This window comes from Monopterus albus, unplaced genomic scaffold (assembly GCF_001952655.1).
Source record: "Monopterus albus unplaced genomic scaffold, M_albus_1.0 scaffold66.1, whole genome shotgun sequence".
Classification (NCBI taxonomy): Eukaryota; Metazoa; Chordata; class Actinopteri; order Synbranchiformes; family Synbranchidae; genus Monopterus; species Monopterus albus.
The window spans coordinates 51,047-72,531 of NW_018127946.1; the positions used below are offsets into that span (position 1 = coordinate 51,047).

The 21,485-nt window shown below is 39.5% G+C and overlaps 1 protein-coding gene across 1 annotated transcript; it reads left to right on the forward strand.

The window, feature by feature from the left end:
• The first annotated feature begins 538 nt into the window (after positions 1-538).
• Positions 539-21,267, forward strand: LOC109962657 (E3 ubiquitin-protein ligase MARCH6-like). The gene is given in 27 exon segments (XM_020604551.1): positions 539-789; positions 1,687-1,786; positions 3,410-3,483; positions 3,601-3,744; positions 4,611-4,683; positions 6,263-6,434; positions 8,166-8,409; positions 9,719-9,780; positions 10,636-10,668; positions 11,392-11,443; positions 11,655-11,713; positions 11,812-11,892; positions 12,259-12,327; positions 12,490-12,564; positions 12,714-12,848; positions 12,932-13,051; positions 14,002-14,102; positions 14,211-14,348; positions 14,592-14,787; positions 14,914-14,983; positions 15,085-15,266; positions 15,374-15,508; positions 15,822-15,911; positions 16,185-16,317; positions 17,402-17,470; positions 17,473-17,536; positions 19,288-21,267. Coding segments are annotated over 27 exon segments (2,775 nt in total). The 5' UTR covers positions 539-770; the 3' UTR covers positions 19,373-21,267.
• The last annotated feature ends 218 nt before the right edge of the window (positions 21,268-21,485 follow it).

The window sequence follows — 21,485 nt, forward strand, 5'->3', positions numbered from 1 at the left end:
TATATACTGTATGGGTGTATGATGCCAGGACATTTAGATCACATTCGCAACAAGGAATGAAAAAAAAGACAATGCCGGAACAGGACGACACACCAGATTTACACACATAAATGTCATAAATGAAGCCACTCAGATCTTGTTAATTTGTCATCGGGTGTTGTAACCCTAGAATGTTTTAACTGTTTTATTTTCTCTCTTGTGGGACATTTGAAGCACTTCTGGGGGCCCTCTGGGGTCCATAGGGACCCTAAGCAGACAGTTGGCTTATGCCTTGGGCCTGCTCTGCTTGTGTCTCAGACGCTGCAGTGCCAGTTGTATTTAGACAGACAACAGTGTTGCAGAGAGGCTGGGAAATGGAACAAGCCAGTCTGACATAAGATTGCTCATCGTGTTATGGTGTAGGTATGGCATCACACAAAAAGGTGTTTTGCATCACATTGTTAGGCTTGTGTATTTTTGCATCACATTGTTAGGCTTGTGTATTTTTGCATCTATTAATAAAATCATCATGGAATTGCCTAGTTGGCTGATTGCGCTTTGGTGCCATCTACTGGTAAAATACAGCACAGACACGTTGCTGCATTGAATAACTTATGTCCTGACCGCTCGCTGATAGAGCTGCCATGAATTGAAAATGCTTTCATTTTGAAATGTCTGGCCATCTCGGAGAGTGAAGTAAACATAAACTGGAAATGTCTGCAAGTAGATAGCTAGTGGCCTTCGCTTTTACACTGATTAGCCTGACTACTGCGGAGCAGCAGCAAGTCAAGATGGACCCCGCTGAGGAAGGTAGCTAATATTCTATTTGTTTGCTGTAATTGTTAGTGGTAAGTGGTAATGCCGCTCGCATTAGCCCTGTTTGTAGCGTTATCGTGTTCTAGCTAATTTATCTATTGTCAGTGGCAATGACAGAGTCAGCATTGTCTTAAACGTCAACACGGTTCACCAGCATTAAAGAAACCGCTAGCCAATTAGCGTCAGCTAGCTGACGCCCGTTAGCTTTCAGCTACTGTGAGTAAAACCAGCAGCCTGAGGTTTGTTGTTTTGCACTAACGTCGCATTCAGCGTTAATTATATTCAGTGAGCTCTGGTGGTAATAATCCCAGAGGGCGACCATTTCACATTACTGGCATACATAACCTAGCCAAGTATTTACTTTTAAGGGTTAATGTTTTATACATCTATTATCGCATTAGCGTTAAGTTACATAATGCTAGTCTGTGATAACTAGCCAAGCTATGTGTGTTTACATACCGGTCAGCCGTGTCAGTCGGCACGGCTCGTTTACTATGTTGCAGTGATTTTTAATAAAGACTAATCTAATACTAACAGTTTCAAATTCGGACAGATCTGAGTGTTAATGTTCTTCAGAAGGCTTGCATGTAATATTCATTTTCTTACTATCATATTTAAAGTGTGTCACGAGTATTGATAAAGGTAACTCTGTTGATGAAATGAATACAAATGCAAAATACCAAATCTGAACAAATCAACTGGACTAGATTTCTAGGTCGAAGACGTTTCACTTCGCATCCAAAAGGGTTCATCAGTATCAAAACTGAAATTTTTTCAGCTTACTATGACCTGGATGACTGAGAATCTGCACAGACAAAATACCACATGTGTTTGTGTGTGTGTATGTAGACAATCAGCTGAGTGTTGTGCTTTTGTGTCCCTACTGTACAGTGGACATTTGCCGGGTATGTCGGTCGGAGGGGACCCAGGACAAGCCGCTCTACCACCCCTGTGTTTGCACTGGCAGCATCAAGTTTATCCATCAGGAATGGTATGTTCAATAACAAGTTTCTAAAGTCTTATAAGGTGTGTGGTTCCATTATTTTCTCTTGCCTTTCCCTTGAAAAATGTCTTTAAGGTAAAAGTTATGATGCTGCTTGTCAACATCCTTAGTCCATTTGCGTTCACAGATGTTGTTAATGGGTTAGAAGTTTCTGGTTGAAAGGTATTCCAACAGGTTTTTAGGGGCAGTTAGAGAACAGTAGTGTTTATAACTAAAGGGTTTTTTTCCTTATAGGAACCTACTGAAACATGTTGTGCTGAGTAAAGCTTGATTTATGATTCTGCATTAAATCTACACTGTACCTATGTGGTAGGTAACATGTGGCGTCGTCCCCTAAGCTGTAGCCTGAGGTGCACCTCTTCAGAAATGTAACTGCATGTCACAGCGATGCAGACAACAACTGATTGGTTGTTTAGCATTTCCTCATTCATGTCTCTTAGTGGCTGGATGGCTGGACAAGCACGGAATATGCCCCTCGTTCTGGTTCATTTGGTTCAACGGTTGTACAGACCATCTCCTCCGACATCTTCTCTCTTATCTGCGCTGCAGTAATTTCAGTAAAAGAACTGCTGTTCAACATCTATTAGTTTTAACTCCAATATGATCTGATCACTTTCAGTCACAATTGTTAGTAAGTGGTGAAGAAACACAATGCAGTGGCATAGAAACCCTATTGCTAACTAGCGTTTTGGTTCTGTAATTGTAGGGTGACAAAGACACCAGGCACACATGTAAATGCTCACAAAGTTATAGGCCACTTACATGGCTCTACATAGATTAAACGCAGAACCAATTGAACTGTGGTTCAGTGAGTAGAGCAGTCGACTCCCATCCGGAGGGTTGGAGGTTGGAATCATGGTGGCTGCAGTCCACATGTCGGAAGTGTCCTTGGGCAAGACACTGAACTCCCAAATTACCCCCGATGGTTGGAGCATCAGTTTGAGTTGGCGCCGCAGATGGCTGCCTCGGTTCTGTACCAGAAACACATTCCTTGTGTGTGTCACCTACATGGCCAAATAAAGTGTTTATTATTATTATTATTATTATTATTATTATTATAACCATAAATCAAGCTTTACACTCTTTATGGGTTCAACATTTGTTTTCACTACCGTGCACCTGTTTTGAGGTGTGTTCTTGCTAAATTTCAGCACCCCTCAGGAGGTAGTACTAAAATCAAGTACCAGGGACACCAGGGGGGTAGGGGTGCATGTGTGCAGAGCAGTCGCTGGTGATCAGTTAAATGTCAGCATCCTCACACCTCAAACATTAGCATTTCAAGCACCATGTGTAGCACCACCCTTCCTCCTCTAAACAGAGACTGACACAGAGAAAATGCAGTGGAAAAAGAAAGCAGGATGGTCTGTGTCAAGTCTGGAGGCTCTGCTTGGTGGTGGTTAAGGGATTATGGGGTATACCACTCATTAGGGTCCAATAGTGGAAATGCAGCAAAGGAAAATATTTTTGGGCTAGGGAGCATTCACATTTCAGGAGTGAACAGTCCTGGAAAAGTTCTGATTTTTACTGCAGGGCCACAGAGGAAGACTCTTGGACAGAGTTCAAAGTTTCCATAAGCAGGTAAACTCACTAGGTGTCCTTTTGTTTTCACAGCTTACTGCAGTGGTTGAAACACAGCAGAAAAGAATACTGTGAATTATGCAAACACAGGTTTGCGTTTACACCAAGTAAGTTGTTTATTTTTTAGTAAATCAGTTACAATAGAATAAAAATGTGTTCATTTGTTATGAGCTACTCTGACTAATTATCTTTCCCTCATGTCCACATTGGTGGACTGTCTTCAGTTTACTCTCCAGACATGCCATCTCGCTTGCCTGTACAGGATATCTTTGCAGGGCTGGTCACAAGTATTGGAACAGCCATCAGATATTGGTTCCATTACACACTGGTGGCTTTTGCCTGGCTAGGCGTGGTGCCTCTTACTGCATGTAAGTTCCATCATTTCATTATAGTAACTAAATGACTTTTATCAGTAGTTGTCCTATAGTTACCACATACTGTATGTGTTCCCTAATTTCCAGAAAAGTTGTGCATTGGAAGTGCTTGGTGTACAAAAAAAGAGCACAGAGGAGTCTACAAAAACAACTTGGAGAAGGGGAAAATATGTTCATACCTCTGACAAGTAGTACACAATGAGGGAGTTACTGGCTACGCATGAAATGAATATACTCTGTATGCACAGTGTATCCAGGGCTGGCCCAAGTCTTTATGAGGCCCTAAGCAAAATTTGATTTGCGAGTCTTCCAGTGCCTCTACACGCCAGTACTATTAACTATTGTCAGTGCGTGATTATTTACACGCTACTGTAAATCTGATGCACTCATTATCAATTTTATTATCTGTAGCTGTTTCCTTACATTATATCAGTGTCGGTCTGGCATATTTTTACCCTTCTGTGGCTTTTAATATTTAAAGGTAGCAAACTCACATGAGTAGTACTAAGTATTACATACTTAATGGCATATTGAACACGGTGGACTAAAAAGTAATAAAATAAACCAGCAGACAATGCATTTAATGAAAACAAGTTAACTGCTGTAATTGCTTTTGGTGTCATGTCTCATATTATGGAAGTAGGCTGCAAGAGGATATTCTGTCATGTTGGTGAATTTCACTCTTAAGTTCACTATTGCTGTGTTTTAATTTTCTAAAGGTCTGAATAGGCAGGGCCACAGGGGCAATTAAGCATGACATCCAATGACATTCAAATGGAACTTGAGGATTTGGAGTATAGTTTTTAGTTGTTTAGTGTTGTTACTGACATAACCCTCTTTTGTCTTTGCTTTCCTAACAGGTCGTATCTACAAGTGTTTATTTACCGGCTCTGTGAGCTCTTTCCTTACCCTCCCATTAGATATGCTTTCAACGTAAGTTTGGATTACTCCCTGGTTTGGGTTTTGCCCCTCCTCTCTCAAGCTGCCACACTTGTGTATATTATAGGTTTATGTGCGTTTCACATCTTGGATCTTGGAGTTGTTTTTTCATGAAGCCAGTTAACATATGACTGATGATTAAACTCAATTGTCAAGTTATTAGGTACACCTAGTTACACTAATCCAGTCTAGTACAACAACCCTGCAATAAATCAGTGCAGTTGAATCAACACGTCTCTAAAACAGTTTAAACAAAACAGAATATTATCACCTTCATGAAGGAGGATTCACTGCAGCAACATTGTTATTAGAGTGCATTAGTTTTATTGAGGTTTATCTAATAAACTGCCATCTGAGTGTGTAGTGTGGTTATTTATTAATGGCTCTTTACATACAGTGCTGTGGAAAAAGTATTTGCCCCCTTTCTGATTTCCTGTGTTTTTGCACATTTGTCACACTTAAATGTTTCACATCATCAAACAAATTAAAATATTAGACAAAGATAACCCAAGTGAACACAAAATGCAGTTTTTAAGTGATGATTTTATTAAGGGAAAAAAAGCTATCTAAACCTACCGAACTGCAGGCCTCACTTGCCTCACTTAAGATCAGTGTTCATGCCTCAACCATAAGAATAAGACTGGGCAAAAATGGCTCCAAGGCAAAAACCACTGCTGACCAAAAAGAACATAAAGGCTTGTCTCACTTTTGCCAAAAAACATCTTGAGGATCCCCAAGACCTTTGGAAAAATATTCAGTGGACTGTGCATCCTGTTACATCTGGTGTAAAAGTAACAGCATTTCAGAAAAAGAACATCATACTAACAGTCAAATATGGTGGTGGTAGTGTGATGGTCTGGGGCTGCTTTACTGCTTCAGGTCCTGGACGACTTGCTGTGATTGATGGAACCATGAGTTCTGCTCTCTACCAAAAAATCAGGAAGGAGAATATCCGGCCATCGGTTCATGACCTCAAGCTGAAGCACACTTTGGTTCTGCAGCAGGACAGTAATCCAAAACAAACGAGCAAGTCCACCTCTGAATGGCTTAAAAAACAAAATGAAGGTTTTCTAGTGGCCTAGTCAAAGTCCAGACTTGAATCCACTTGAGATGCTGTGGTGTGACCTTAAAATGTTGGTTCATGCTCGAAAACCCTCCAATGTGGCTGAATTAAAATAATTCTGCAAAGAAGAGTGAGCCAAAATTCCTCCCCAGCAATGTGAAAGACTCATTGCCAGTTATTGCAAACACTTGATTGCAGTTGTTGCTGCTGAGGGTCGCACAACCAGTTATTAGGTTTAGGGGGCATTTACTTTTTCACATAGGTCCATGTAGGTTTGGATAGCTTTTTTTTATCCTTAATAAATAAAATCATCACTTTTGTGTTTACTTGGGGTATCTTTGTCTAATATTTATATTTGTTTGATGAGTTGAAACATTTATGTGACATATGCAAAACAATTAGAAACCACACTTTTCACAGCATTGTACTTTGTCATTTTTTTAAAGTGAAGCTGGATTTGAAATTGTTATAAAATATAATGACTCCATGATGTTTCATCTGTTCTTTCAGACAAAACCTGCTTGCAGACTGCCTTCAGGGCTGTTTTGTTGTCACTTGCACCCTGTGCACCTTCATCAGCTTGGTGTGGCTCAGAGAGCAGATTGTCCATGGTGGTGCCCCTCAGTGGTTAGAGCAGAATCAACCTCCTCTGGTTCCCAACAACCCTGCACCAGCTAATGAGGTGAGCTCCATTAATAATGAAGACCAGCAAGGCTCCTTTTTCTAGCTGCACTTAGAGCATGACAGGTATAGGATTTTTACACCATAACAACCTACCAAAACTTGTGAAGTCATATAACGCACTTCCCTGCTTTGGCGGTGTGTTCTGGGAGCTACATTTTGGCACCCCTCAGGAGGTAGTACTAAAATCAAGTGCCAGGAATGGGAGAGGGCAGGCAATGTATGCTCACAGAGCTGTTGCCTGTGATTGGTTAAATGCCAATCACAGGCAACATGGTGCCAAGCATGGTGTGTAGAACCACTGGTCGAAAGCCCCTGGTTTAGGGGTAAAATGGGGACTTCAGCAAGTGGACCAATGGCAAAGTGGTGCAAATGTCTCATTTCTGCAAGTCTGTGGTTTGCTTGTTCAGCAGCTGTTTGATAAACATCTCATACAGTCTCTGTTACTGGCTGATTGTTGCACAAAGGAGCATTGTGATCCTTGACTCACATGCTGTTTATGTGTGTAAGGAGCACAGCCTGCCCTCATCTAAACAGAGAATGACACAGGAAGAAATACAGGGGAAAAGCAACACAGAATGCTCCACATCATCCTATGAGGTTACGACAGGTGATGGTTATGGGAACCATTGGGTGTATGTACCTCTTGTTAGGTTCTGACAGTGGAAATGCAGCTGTAGTGTATTGGATTGTGCATATATCAGGGCTCCAGCCTAACATTTTGAACTGCCACCAAGTCTCTCGGATGGTGGCACCAATGCCAGATGTTGTGGCATGGCCTCTGTTTTGCAACGTAATGCTGAAGACTATAGCTCATTTTAAATACCCTTATCACCCAATGTGCATAGCCTGTATTATAATAAAATTCAGAGAGAGGTAGTACTAAAATCAAGTGCCAAGAATGGGAGGGAGACTTGTGGAACACAATAAATGGGAAAATCACTTCTGGAACAAGTTTCCACCTTTTTATGTATAGTCACTTTAGTGTTCCATAGCCTATGGCAGTCAACATGATGATAATGATGACACTGGTGATGATTAGGTTATTATATTTCAACTGAAGTATGAAATCTGTCCGTTCAATCCACACTGTCTTGGACCTCCCAGCAGCGTCTGTTGTCAGAACAGCTGGAGGACAGCCCAGTCTTCAGCAGGCTAACTGGCAGCAGAAATGTACTGGGCAAAAATAGTTTACATATAGACTCTTCAAACAAGGTTATTTTAAATTGGACAGTTTTTAATGACATGAAGTTTTATTAAAATGCACTTTTTGATAAAAAAAAAAAATTAAAGTAAGTTTAACTTTCTTCCACACATGCCAGTTTTGTGTGTGTTGGCACACATTTCTTTGTGCCAACATTTCCTCTGAGGAGAAGATTCAGGACAGTTGCCTTTTATGATAGAGAAACTGCTTGCCAAGCCAGCACTCACATTTGGCTGTATTTAGTAAAGCAGTGCTTGCCAGATAAAGTCACTCTTCTCTTGTGGTTATTGGTAATAAGCAATAGAGTTCAGGCCTGAAATATCATATCACTAAGTTTTTATCTAATTTGTAAGTTTGAGGAATGCGACTTCAGTGACTCTGAATTTGGTAGTTGCCAAATCCAAATCCAAAACTATGATTATGCTTAATGAGCAAATAAGAGCTCAGATATACCTCATGTAACTGGTGCAGCCTCTTTTTTTTTTAGGAGATCAGAGAATTCTAATGTCATTTATTATCATTCTCCAGGTTCCAGGTGGTGCTGCAGTCAATGCTCAGGCTGCAGGAAATGCTGCAGCAGCCCAGCACCCTGCAGACCTTAATGCAGACGGGCTGGACCCGGCCAATCCACATGAAGCTGGCAACCAGGGAGATGAGGCTGAACTTGATGACGATGAAGATGAAGATGACGATGGGGAAGACGATGAAGAGGCCGAGGAAGATGAGGAGGGCAGGGAAGAGGATGCTGCTGATGCCAATAATGGAGGACAAGGTCAGGTCGAGTACAAAGACATAGAACTTTGATAGGCTATAAAATAGTGGTTTTCAAGCTCTTAACACATAATTCTTCAGTACTGACACTATTCTGTCTTTTGTTACTTTTATATGGAAGAGAAATAGTAAAGATCATTTTAATGCGGCTTATTTGGTTATATTATCAGCCTACTTTAACCATGGATGCAGGTTTTCTGTTGATAATGATGATCACTTTTATTGGTCAAGTATGTTACACACATAAGGAATTTTTCTGCAATACAGAACCGAGACAGCCATCTGTGGCACTGACACACACACTGATGTCTGTGCAAGGTGCTGTACTTGCCATCGGGAGCAACTTGTCTTGCTCAAGAACACTTTGACATGTGGACATAGGCATAAATAATTTAACAATTTAAAGATTAAATATTTGTAAATCTTTTTGTGAAATGTAGTTTTTGTTCCTCTATATTGTAAAACCTAAACCTAAAGGAAACTACAGAGGAACATTGACATGTACAGTTGAGGTCAGAAGCCAAATACATTTAACCTCAGTTTTTCACATCTCCTGACATTTAATCCTATAAACTGTGTTAGGTCAATTAGGATCACTGCTATATTTTGAGAATGTGCAATGTCAGAATAACAATAGAGAAAAAGATTTATTTCAGGTTTTATTTCTTTCATCACATTCCCAGTGGGTCAGAACTTTACATACACTCAGTATTTGGTAACACTGCATTTAAATTGGGTCAAACATTTCAGGATGCCTTCTACAAGCTTCTTACAATCAGTTGCTGGAATTTTAGCCCATTCCTCCTGACAGAACTGGTGTTTGTAGGCATCTTTGTTCACACATGCTTTTTCAGTTCTGCCCACAAATTTTCTATTTGACTGAGGTCAGGGCTTTGTGACGGCCACTCCAATACCTTGACTTTGTTGTCCTTAAGCTATTTTGTCACAGCTGTGGAAGTCTGCTTGGGGGCATTGTCCATTTGGACAAGACCCACCCACTTGTGACCAAGTTTTAACTCTTCTGGCTGATTTCTTGAGATGCTGCTTCAATATATCCACATAATCTTCCTCAGGGGAGGCAACAGTGTGGTGGGTAGAACAGTCATCTCTCAACCAGAAGATTGAAGGTTCAAATCTCAGTGCCTGCAGTCCACATGTCAGTGTCCTTGGGGAAGACAAAACAAGAATTTGGAGAGGTTAATAAAAATCAGTTTTAATTACTTCAACCAAAGTGTATGTAAACCTCTGGCTTCAGCTGTACATTGTAGGCATTCCTTACTGTTTCCATTGCTTTTTGTTGTATTTTGCAGAAGACTTGAACTGGAATGGCCTGGAGTGGGACCGTGCAGCAGAGGAGCTGACCTGGGAAAGGGTGGGAATCTGTTATTAACTTTTTTTTTTTTTTTAACCTCATCATTCTAGACATTTTCCAAAATGCGTTCTACTTTCTGTACTTGTGTTCTTTCAGACTTGTGAAACATCATCAGTCACAACCCAAGTACTGTTCAAAATCTGCATCCAGCCAAGTACACATCAAACAACCAAAAGTGTTCTTGCTTAGCCCATTTTATTAAGGATGCTTTTGGAGCTGAATTATGTGGACTTGGGGCAGCCAAGTATCCCAGAATGCATTGTATGCCAGCTATTGCAGTTTGAGCCAGGCTCAAAGCTGGTAGAATTTTCATCCTTATGCTATTTTATGGTTTTGATATTTTTTCATGTGAAAATGTAACTACTAAGACTGAGAATATGTACTCAGCTAAAATAGCTGGAAGTTGCATCTTGTTCAGAGCAGAGTAGTCTGTCATCAAGTACTGTGTCCTCCCTTCCTTGGGACTTTGTACTTAAATTTTAAACTTAGCAAGTCCAAACTCCCAAGTATGGGAGTTTGAACATGGTGTGTTTGGTATTAAAATGCTCCATAATGTGGTGATCTAGATAGGACATGATGCTAAACAAGCAAAGTTTAAGGAAGCTAGCAGTTAGTTGGCTGATGAATATGGGCTAAAGAGCCCTGTGATAGAAAAACGTCCATCTTGCTGTTAAGCAGCTTCTTGCCATTTCCAGGGATGTTGTTTGGGGCCAACCTGGGATCTCGATTTGCTTTTCTTTGTATTGGTAGAAATTGTCATATTAATATTTGCAGCAGTTATAGTACAGCTACTAGTGTCACCATGGCCAGCTATATGTATTATAAGAGATCAATATGTCTCTATTTATGTCCCAGATGCTGGGGTTGGATGGCTCCCTAGTTTTCTTGGTAAGTGCACGTACTGTCTTACTACTTACACACACACACTCAGTGTTCCTTAAAACATATCCCAGTATATTTTGACCTGGCTTATTTCCTGTTAACTCTTTGCAACACCTTTGTTATTGACATTTGTGTGTACATATGTGTAACAAAGGTTTAACTTGATATCTCCAACTCTTAACTTCTTCTAATCTTGTTAATAATACAATTGGTCATTTTAATTGTGCTTTAAGGGCCAGTTACTGTCCAAGTATGACACTAATGCTAAGAGAGTCTATGGTAATTAACTGTCAAGCCTAAAGTTTATAGGACTCTCACCACATATATTCTAACTGGTTTGTGACATTCATGAACTTTCCTAATTCATTTTTATTTCTGCTGATTTTGCTCCTCAGTGGGGGGGCTGTATTGCAGCTGCAGAAGCTGTGGGAGATTCAGAGTCAGAGAATACAGTGCAACACTAGCAGGGGACTGAGATCAAGCACTTGTCATTCTCAAGTTATCAAAAGTAACACAAATTCTTAGTTTAAAATGTTGGATGACAGAAAACTTAAAGACTTGTTTCCCTTGCAGTTGTTAAAGGACTTAGTGTTAAACTATACAGGCATTTGTCTTTTAACAACCTCAGTGGAATTATGTATTGATGATGCAAATATAATCTTCCTTGTAGCTGTAGCTAGAAATTGTGCAAATTTGACAGAGCAGCCTGTTGTCTTTATCTTCTCATAGGAGCATGTATTCTGGGTGGTGTCTCTCAACACACTCTTCATCCTTGTCTTTGGTAAGTTAATCCTGCAATATGGTGACGATTACGCAGTCGTTATCTTTGAGGAATTGTCCAGCTTTATAGGAATTACAGTAAGATGAGTTTATTCAAGCAGGTGTTGTCACTGTAGTTTACTAATGGATAGACAGTCAGTATGAGAGAACCTTGTATACTGTGCCTTCTCATTCGTTCCACTACTTACCCTAACTTGTGTGTTTCCCCCTAGCGTTCTGTCCGTATCACATCGGCCATTTCTCAGTGATTGGACTGGGTTTTGAAGATTATGTAAGTGCACTGCAGTGCATGAGGGGGCACTTGTACAGTTTGAATTCCTTTCCTCTGTGTTTGTCTTTATTTAATGATGATGTTGTATCTGGTTGCAGGTTAGAGCGTCACACTTTGATGGCCTCATCACCACCATACTGGGGTACATCCTCCTGGCTGGAGTTCTTACACTCTGCCATGTATCCTCTGTAATGATCAAATTACCTTTTGTGTCTGACCTGGATTATGTCTCTCACATCCAGTGTTTTTATTGTGGGTGTTTTATTTTTTGAAGCTGTATCATAGTAATTTGTTTCTTTTTGGTGTGAAAATATATTCAAAATTTCTGTCATCTGTGTTCTAAGTGAAGGCCTTTTTCTTAATCAAAGTGTTAATTGTGAAGTCATACACAAACATAAAAGATCAAGTCAGAGGCCTGTTTTGGCCCCAAGAGCTTATAAGAAATCTATATATCTATTAGAAATCCTAACTTTTGGTACTTAAAATAGTAGCTGGATATTATTTATCTCACTTTTTGTGTTAGTCCTTAACTCTGTGTCATTTAGGCACTGGCTTCATTAGTGAAGTTCCAGCGGTCCAGACGCCTTCTAGGTGTCTGCTACATTGTTGTCAAGGTAAAGAAAAGATGTGACTGGAATGGTTCCAAAAATCTATTTTGTCTTTGCTTTTATCAAGATAGCTTTCAAGTTTTCAGTTGAAGCAGTAAAGAAGATTACACTTAACAGGAACAAATTGTGAAAACAGAGACCAATGTGGATTTGTATTTTTGGTCACAGGTGTCCCTTCTGGTTGTCATGGAGATAGGCTTGTTCCCACTAATTTGTGGTTGGTGGCTTGATATTTGCTCATTGGTAAGACAGTTATATTGATGCTGTTGTACAGTCAAATACTGACTCTCACACTGATTGATGAATGTTCAGTTTGGAAAAAGAAAACTCACTGAGTTTTTGTCCTTGGTATAGAAAACAAACAATAAGGTCAATGCTTTGTTTCATTACAGGAGATGTTTGATGCCACTCTGAAAGACAGGGAGCAGAGTTTTGACTCCGCTCCTGGTACCACCATGTTCCTCCACTGGCTGGTTGGCATGGTCTATGTTTTCTACTTTGCTTCTTTCATCCTTCTGCTCAGAGAGGTAACGTAGTCAGTCAGATTCTGTGAACTCAAACAGTTCATTATATTCTTAGCACCTGACTTTCGACTCATGTTTATGTACAGGTACTCCGGCCTGGTGTGCTATGGTTCCTGAGGAACCTGAATGATCCAGACTTCAACCCAGTCCAAGAGATGATCCACCTGCCCATTTCCAGACATCTCCGGAGGTTTATTTTCTCTGTGGTCAGTCAAGCACCTTCCGGTGTTTAACACCAAACCGGATTCTGAGTAGCATAGCAACACTCAGATCTGCTAGAAAATGTGTAAAATACCATGATCATGTTAAGTGTTGAGATAGAAAATACAATAAATTGAATCATAAAAAGAATTTAAATAGATATAATTACATATAAACTGTGGAAGCAAATTTAGTCTTTAAAGGTTCATCTCACCCAAGTTATAAAACATGTCCTTCTGCTTTGCTAATGATATGTAGCCATGCATATTGTTCTGGTTTCAGTTGCCCATGTTTTGAAGTATCCAGCTTTGAGATTTCTGCCTCCCTCCTAGTACAGTGACAGTGAATAGAATTTAATTTGTTTTGCTCAGAGAAATGTTTAAAAAATTACATCAGCAGTAAATTTGTCTTTTCAGAAGCTATATCCAAGTTACTCTGTATATTCCACAGAATGGGCCATGAACACTTCGTTTTAATTGTTTTCCCTTAAAGAAATAAGCTTTTGTCTCTTTACTCAAGCAGAATAGGGAGAAATGTAATTCTGTAAAGACATTTTACTAATAAATTTCAAACATTTCATGGTCAAAATCAAAACTATATGCACCGTAGGGGTAAGTAATGTATTATTATTGTGTGAATTTATTACTATATATAGTTTGTAATGTGTCTGCGAACCATCCCTTAAATTCTTATTTATTCTTTAGTTTTTACACTAAAACATGGAGAATATTGGTCTAGATATAATTTTACTGGTGGTGATCTACTGCACATTCTTTTTATCACCAAAGAGCCTATTTAACCTTTGCTGTTGCCCTGTAATAATACAGGCATACCTTACATGTATACTAACAAAATTTTATGATTTGGGATTGTGTTTGTTTGTGTGTGTGTACATTTATATATATATATACACATATATGTGTGTGTGTGTGTGTGTGTGTGTGTGTATTTTCAGATGGTGTTTGGTTCCATAGTTATTCTGATGCTTTGGCTTCCTGTTCGAATCATTAAGCTGCTCTTCCCAACCTTCCTTCCTTACAATGTCATGCTTTACAGGTACACATGACTTTACCTAAAGTTAGCATTTAAAATTCAGCATTTGGAAGTAAAAGGTGACAGTCTACTCTTTGTTTACACAATGTGGTTTATTTCCTGTCACAACAGTGATGCCCCAGTCAGCGAACTGTCTTTGGAGCTGCTGTTGCTTCAGGTTGTTCTGCCAGCATTGTTGGAGCAGGGTCACACTCGCCAGTGGCTCAAACGGCTCGTCCATGCCTGGACATTCACAGCTGGATACATGTTGTAGGCTTGACACACACATACACATCATAACTTGAGATGTAAAATAGTACAGTGTTGTAAAGATGATGTACAACTTAAATGCTTTGTAAGACTATTTTAATCTGTCATATTTGGTGAAAAAGCATTGGCCATAGAAAAAAAGGCCACTGTAGATACATCTCAAATTATTCTTTCCTATTTATGTCCTTTGTCATTATGCCACTTCAATTCTTTGGAATAAGACAAAGTATTCTCTCCCCACAGTGACCTTCACTCATACCTGCTGGGGGAATATGAAGATGACGACAACCAACCAAACAACAATGCTCCTGGTCACCATAACAACAACCAGATCCCTGGCCTGGGGGAGGGGCTTCATGCAGCCCATCAGGCCATTCTACAACAAGGCTTTCCTGTGGGTTTCCAGCCATACCACCGACCTGTCAACTTTCCCCTCAAAGTAACCGATAATCTTGTGGTTTTTCATATAATATTTTCAAATATTCTGTAGCTGTTGAACCCTATCTTGCTTCTAAGATTTCCTGCACACGTAATTTGTTTCATTGTTTTGTGTTTGCTTGTTTAGGTCATTCTGCTGGTTGTCTTCATGTGTGTGACATTATTACTGTCTAGTCTGATCTGCCTTACACTACCAGGTAAGTTATGGCCACATGCAAGCATTTTACAGTTGCTCCTCTCTGCTCAGTCATTCTGCTCACCTTTATTTACACCTGTATTTCTCTTCCTTTACTTCCAGTGTGTGTGGGTCGCTGGCTGATGTCTTTCTGGATGGGTAGTACCATGGTTCATGAGCTGTACACAGCAGCCAGTGGTCTGTATGTCTGCTGGCTGTCCATTCGAGCTGCCACAGTGCTGCTGTCCTGGATGCCACAGGGACGGACTGTCATCTTGCTCAAAGTCCATGAGTGGACGCTCATGGTAATGTGGATGTCCCTTTAGTCTTCCCAGACAATGGCAAGAATGCAGCTGTTCTTGTATTATGTGGTCAACAGCTGTATTTTGATGAGCTGTTTTGTTGACAACAGATCCTGAAGACCATTGTGGTCGCCCTGCTGTTAGCTGGGGTGATTCCTCTGCTGCTGGGTCTGTTGTTTGAGCTGGTCATCGTTGCGCCTCTCAGAGTCCAGCTGGACCAGACACCACTGTTCTATCCCTGGCAGGTAGGACCATGGCATTTGTATTTAGATGACTAAAAAAAACATACTGCTTTACTGTTTCCATTTAAGAAATCGTAAATTTCTGGTCAGAGATCTTTAGAGTGTTTCGGTGCATACATGTTACTAGTAGGACTGGGTATCAGACCTTGACACTTTTTTTCGTATGGACAAAGCTCAAACATCCAATGCTGTGTCAGTGACTTTTCCTGTTAATCGTGCTTGTCGTTTGAAGACATTTGATTCTGAGCAAATGCTGAAATTCTGAGACAAACCTCATTGTGTCTGGCTTAATGTGTGGTTGATGCCTGTGCTGCAGGACTGGGCTCTGGGTGTGCTCCATGCTAAAATCATTGCTGCTATCACACTAATGGGCCCTCAGTGGTGGCTCAAAACCGTCATTGAGCAGGTCAGTCACACATCTCTCTAGCTTCACTGTTACTTAAATGCATTGTGCAGATGACTAAATATATGGGTAAATCTCTTATTATCCTAGTATAGTAGATCATATTGTTTACTCTCTATTCACATTTACCTGTTCAAAACCTTTGTGTAGAAGCCTGATTTAAGAACTAATGCAGATTTTGTTGGGATAGTTCATTATTTAAGGATGAAAATAATAGAGTTGGTATTGGAATGAGGTCAAACAAACCTGTCGGTGTCTTCCCTCTTTCTGCTGTAGATGTATGCTAATGGGATCCGAAACATCGACCTCCATTTCATCATGCGAAGGCTGGCTGCCCCAGTCATCTGTGTCTTGCTGCTATCACTTTGTGTACCCTACACCATCTGTAAAGGCATCACACCACTTCTGGGTAGGTTTTTATGTATGGTTCTGAGCGTGGATTTTATGGTAGTTCAGTGTACCTTAACAAGGTAGTGGAAGAAAAGAGGACAGATTCACCTCTCCTCCTTTTCTTTCTCCCTAACTGCTCCAGTTTTCTCATCCATCACCTACTCTCTGTGTACTGTCATAGAGCAGCCTAATGAAGAATAATACCTCTCAGTTGTTTTAGACTTTATGGTTTTAATATCCACTCTAGTCATTTACATAAAAATTGAAAAACTAGATTGTTCTAAACAGGATTTGTTTCACTTTTTAAAATCATATACAACTGCTTTCCAGTTATACAATTTTAGCTGTATATTTTTAGTCTACTTTAAAAATGCTTATCAAAAGCTGTAATGAATTATTTATAATCTGTGAACTGGTTGCTTTAAGTTGCAACAGGTAAGGATTTATTGAAATATAATTTTTTGAAATGCGTAAAATTTCAAGGCAAAGCAAAGAATTCAATATGAATTCTGTCATTAATAATCACCAATAATCATTAACCCTTAGAAATTTGCAATGGGGATTTTGCTTAAGGTTGATTTTGAAATATATTATTAAAACTAACAGTCTAACAAGCGGTTGGGTAGGAAAGCACAACTAAGCTCAAACATAACATTTGTTCCCTAGATTATTTTGGGTATTGACTAAATTAGAAACTGTAGCAGATAAAATTCAGACAATGGTAAGAGGCAGGCTCAGATGTCACCAGGCCACAGCACAGGCACATCCTTATTACTGTGGAGGCATGGCTCAGTTGAGCAGTGCTTTCATGAAACGCCTACCCAAGGCACCAACTTGACTTTTAACAGGCATTTTGGTGTTACTAGGATAACACGTGCATTTAAACAGCTAGATGATTCCCAGCCCATGTGGAAATGAATACTTTAACCACTGTGCTAACCAACTTAAAATTGATCATTTTTTGTCCTTGATTTAGTTTCTCTAACTCAACATTAGCATGTTAGTAAATAAGAGTTTTTGTTCCAGTTTTTATTCTTTCTTTCCTGTACACCCCATGCTAAATCCCCCCCACCCCACACCTCACCACCTTCCTCCTTTTGCAGGTGTGCAACCAGAGATGCAGATACTGGTGGAGAGGAGAATCTATCCGTTCCTGATGATGGTGGTCATTCTGTGGCCATTCTGTTCTTCCAGATACGACAGTTCAAACGCTTATACGAACACATCAAAAATGACAAGTCAGTACACTGCTAAGTATCTTTTAGCATGAACCTCCACATAGGTTTTTTTTATTCATCTCCTCTTGATTTTGGCCAGTTTCAGTTTGTGGTTGTCTGTATGATAGCTGCAAAGCTGAAGGGGAAAAAGAGTTACAAGTCTCTCTATAGACATGTAACCTTGATTTAAAAGATGGTTTTACATGCCAGTATTTTTAAAATTCTGTTGTGAAAATTTTGGATGTTTAAGTACTAAGCAAAAATCAGTACAATCAGAAACCAGTGGCATAAATATTCATCTACTGACAGTATTCCAATAAGTTATCAACAGTAGCTGGGGGAAGCTAGTAGGATGCTACTGATAAACAGTTGCTAGGGGTGGGCAGTATGGCTAAAATTCTCTACAGTGATATTTGTTATTTTATGTCACAATTGGAGATAGAGTTTTAAAAGCAGTAAAAGTACTCCAATTTCAGATGTGGCATTCTTTCTTATGGAAGTTGTGTGTGTGTGTGTGTATGTGCTTGAGTGTGTCTGTATGTGTGTGATTTCTGTTCGTTGCCATGGTACTCAAGTACCAAATGCTTAAACAGCATCTTCTGCTGGTTCAGTTCACTTTTGTTCATCAGGAGTAGAATAGAATATTACTACGGTGTTTGTATATAATGAGGGTATTTAACTTTCATTACCAAGTGTTTTACAGTACTTATGTTTACTAATCGGATAGTATGACAGTACATAATGCCCACAGGATCTTAGCTTGGTCATTCTCAACCACCTTTGGAGGTGTATCCCATTTTGACTTTGGGACTTCCAGCCTGTACTCGGCACAGATGTTTCTGTACACTATGCCAGCCACTTGGTTATGGTGTTCCATGCATGCCCTGCCGGCTCACAGTCGGCTTTACTTTTGTCTTCATCTTATGTTAAAATATCTTCAAAGCACTGAAATTTCTTCTCTACCTCCTAACGACCTGCTTAACCAGCGTGAGGTTAGAGTAATGTTACTGTTTAGTGGTTTTAGTGCATGGTATCAGACAACATTTATGTGTGCATGTACTAGAGGGAGGTATCGGACCTGATAGTGGTATTAGTGTTAGTCATCTGTAATATTAATGGTATGACAAAATCTTTGATGTTGCCTCAAATCATTTTTTTTCTTTTTCATCTAAACCTAGGAACAGCTTTCAGACGTTACAAAATGTGTTGCAGGTCATTAGAAGTAATTTTAATTTCATCAATGTATACTTAATTTTGCCTTTACCTGGAATAATATAAAAATGCCATGCTGTTGGTATGACACATAGAGTACAACAAACACTGAATTTCTGTGCAAGAGAAAGCTCCACAAATTGTCCAGTTTTGTGCTGTTTGTTGACTGGTGTGAAATTCTTCTGTCCATCAGAGGTGTAATAGGGCATATACCCACCTCAGGGCAGGGTGATTTACCATATACTGTACCTACCTAAACATACTGTAGCTATGGATACATATCAGTCTGCAGGCATTTATGTTAACAGCAATGTGTGAAGGACGAACTTGGTGAACAGGTGATTTACTAAGTGTTGTCCCATAAGCGGCAAGCGCCACAGCTCGCACAGCTACAGATATGAAGGGAACAAGTAAAAACTTTCTCACAGCGATGACAGTTCGAAATGAAATGCATAAAACTAAGCTAGCCCTACTGAAAACTGAAGAGTTAAAATAGAGTTGTGTAAATTTTAACCTTGAAAATAATTTCTAAAGAACTGTCTTTTCTGTGTCTTTCCCAGATATCTGGTTGGACAGAGGCTTGTGAACTATGAATGTAAGACAGGCAGGAGCATGTCTTCCTCTTCCTATAGCACCTCTTCATAGACCTGATGCTGCTGTGGGATCAGTGGAGCTGGCTCTCTCTGCACAGCACTGGGAGCTAACATCAGCTCCTGTGATGAAACCTTTTTGTATCCTCACAACTTGACTGTCAACTTCAGTCTCTAAACTTTTGACTGTACCCTCTCTTTTATCCAACAACATCAACTGCAGTCACAGCTTCAGGGGACAAAGACATCGAAGATTGAAGACAAAATAGTCTCAAAACTCACTACTGACAGAAATGTTCATTTCTGACCAAGGTTGTTAGTCAGCCTGAAAAAACCCTATCAGCAGAATTGAATGTCAGCACAACCACAAACCAGTTGATGGTCCATCCTGTCTAATGTGTCTGTTTTTAGCTGACATTTAAATTTGTATTTATACTGTTTCAAAATGAGTTGAGCCGAAGTTTGTTCAGTTGAGCATAGCTTTTACCTCAGATTGCGCCTCCCTTTGAATGTTTGATGTGAACTATTGTCTAGGCCATACTGAGTGTCTCTTATCGAGATGTTTTCAAAGCTTTAGAGGAGATGTGTGTACTGTACCTGGGACAACACTGTGTTTCTGTTCTCCTTGTAGATTTGTCTCAAATGACTTCCTTCATTAATTTGTGGTGGTCAGTGATAAGAAGGGACAAATATGATGTTACAATGTGATTGTATTTTTGTTATTATTATTAGATTTTTGTTAGATGTTCATTGATTTTTAGTGTTACATTTCTGGTAGTGAGCTGCTCATTTTCAGATTTTAGACCATCTCATCACAACCTAGTACAGGTGTTTGTTTTTGTGCTGCTGCCTTATTTCTTTCTCGTTTGAAAGTCATTAGTAGATACTGAGACCCTAAGAGCGACTTCACACACAGACTCGTTAAAGGATCAATCCAATCCTGCCTTATTTTCGCTGCATTTCAAGATGGAAAAAAACTAAAGCACACTTGAATATGTATCATGACTGAAACAAACCCCAGCTATTCTATATATTTATTTCTTGTAGTCACATTCTTTGATAGGTTCCTGTTCCTGATGTCCTAAGAGATTTTATTGTTTCATGCAAATGTTTTAATGTGCTACACTTTATTGCACAGTTTGCAGTCACTTCAGAATCAATTGTAACAGTCAACATAGCAGAGTTTGTGCTTTTATTTACCCTCGACTGAGATATCAGTAGTTTACTGTAGTGACTCTGCACACATGGTTTTACTTAAAAGATAAATGTAAGTTTAGTATTTGCCTCTGCATTTGTGTTAGAAGTTGTTCTGTGGGAGTTTGGTAAATATAAACTACTTTTCTATTGATTGATTAACTATAGTGCTGACTGCTGTGTGGAATGCTCACTATATATATGTAGATATGAGAGAGAGTGACCTTTTGGTATCTTCTTGGACTGAGCTGGGCACTTAAAATTTTGGTCTTGAATTACAATTTCAAGATGCAAATGATTTCTATTTTTATATGTGCAGAGAGACAGTGGCATGTACTGTAACATAAAGGTACATACTTTAAGGTTTATTCATTTTTAGTTCCATAATTTGAAAAAGTAATAAACAGTTGTAATGAATTCTTTGAGTGCAGATTCCTCTTAACAGTGCAACTTATATGCTCAAGACTGGCAGGATGGCTGACAAGATAGAAATGGAGAAAAATTGCGCATCACATCACTTTTTTCAGACTTTGCTCTAATCTTTGCTTGTAAATTACTGGATAATTATACCTCCATCCACCGTAAAACAAGTCCAAGAATGAACTTAAATACTTTCCTGTCAGTTAAGACTAAGTTCCCTTGAACTGTGATAGATTTTGGAGCAATGGCTGCTTTTGGTATTGCAGGATCACGTGACCCCCACAGATTGTAAAAAGATATATTTTCTTGAACAATCCAAACACCACAAAATGACTCATTGCATTGTATGGTAATGGAGTGCTGTAGGAAAGACATATTTTTGTAGGCCAGCTCAGAAGTTAGCACTGCCCTGGTTCCCCTGACAAAAGGCCAGTGGGATTTTTTTCCACAGGCTTTTAGACTTTTGCAGGAAATAATCTCGGTGACAAACAACGGTTTATGACACATTTTGTTCAGCAAGATAATCTTCACAGGTGCACACCACTTGGATGATT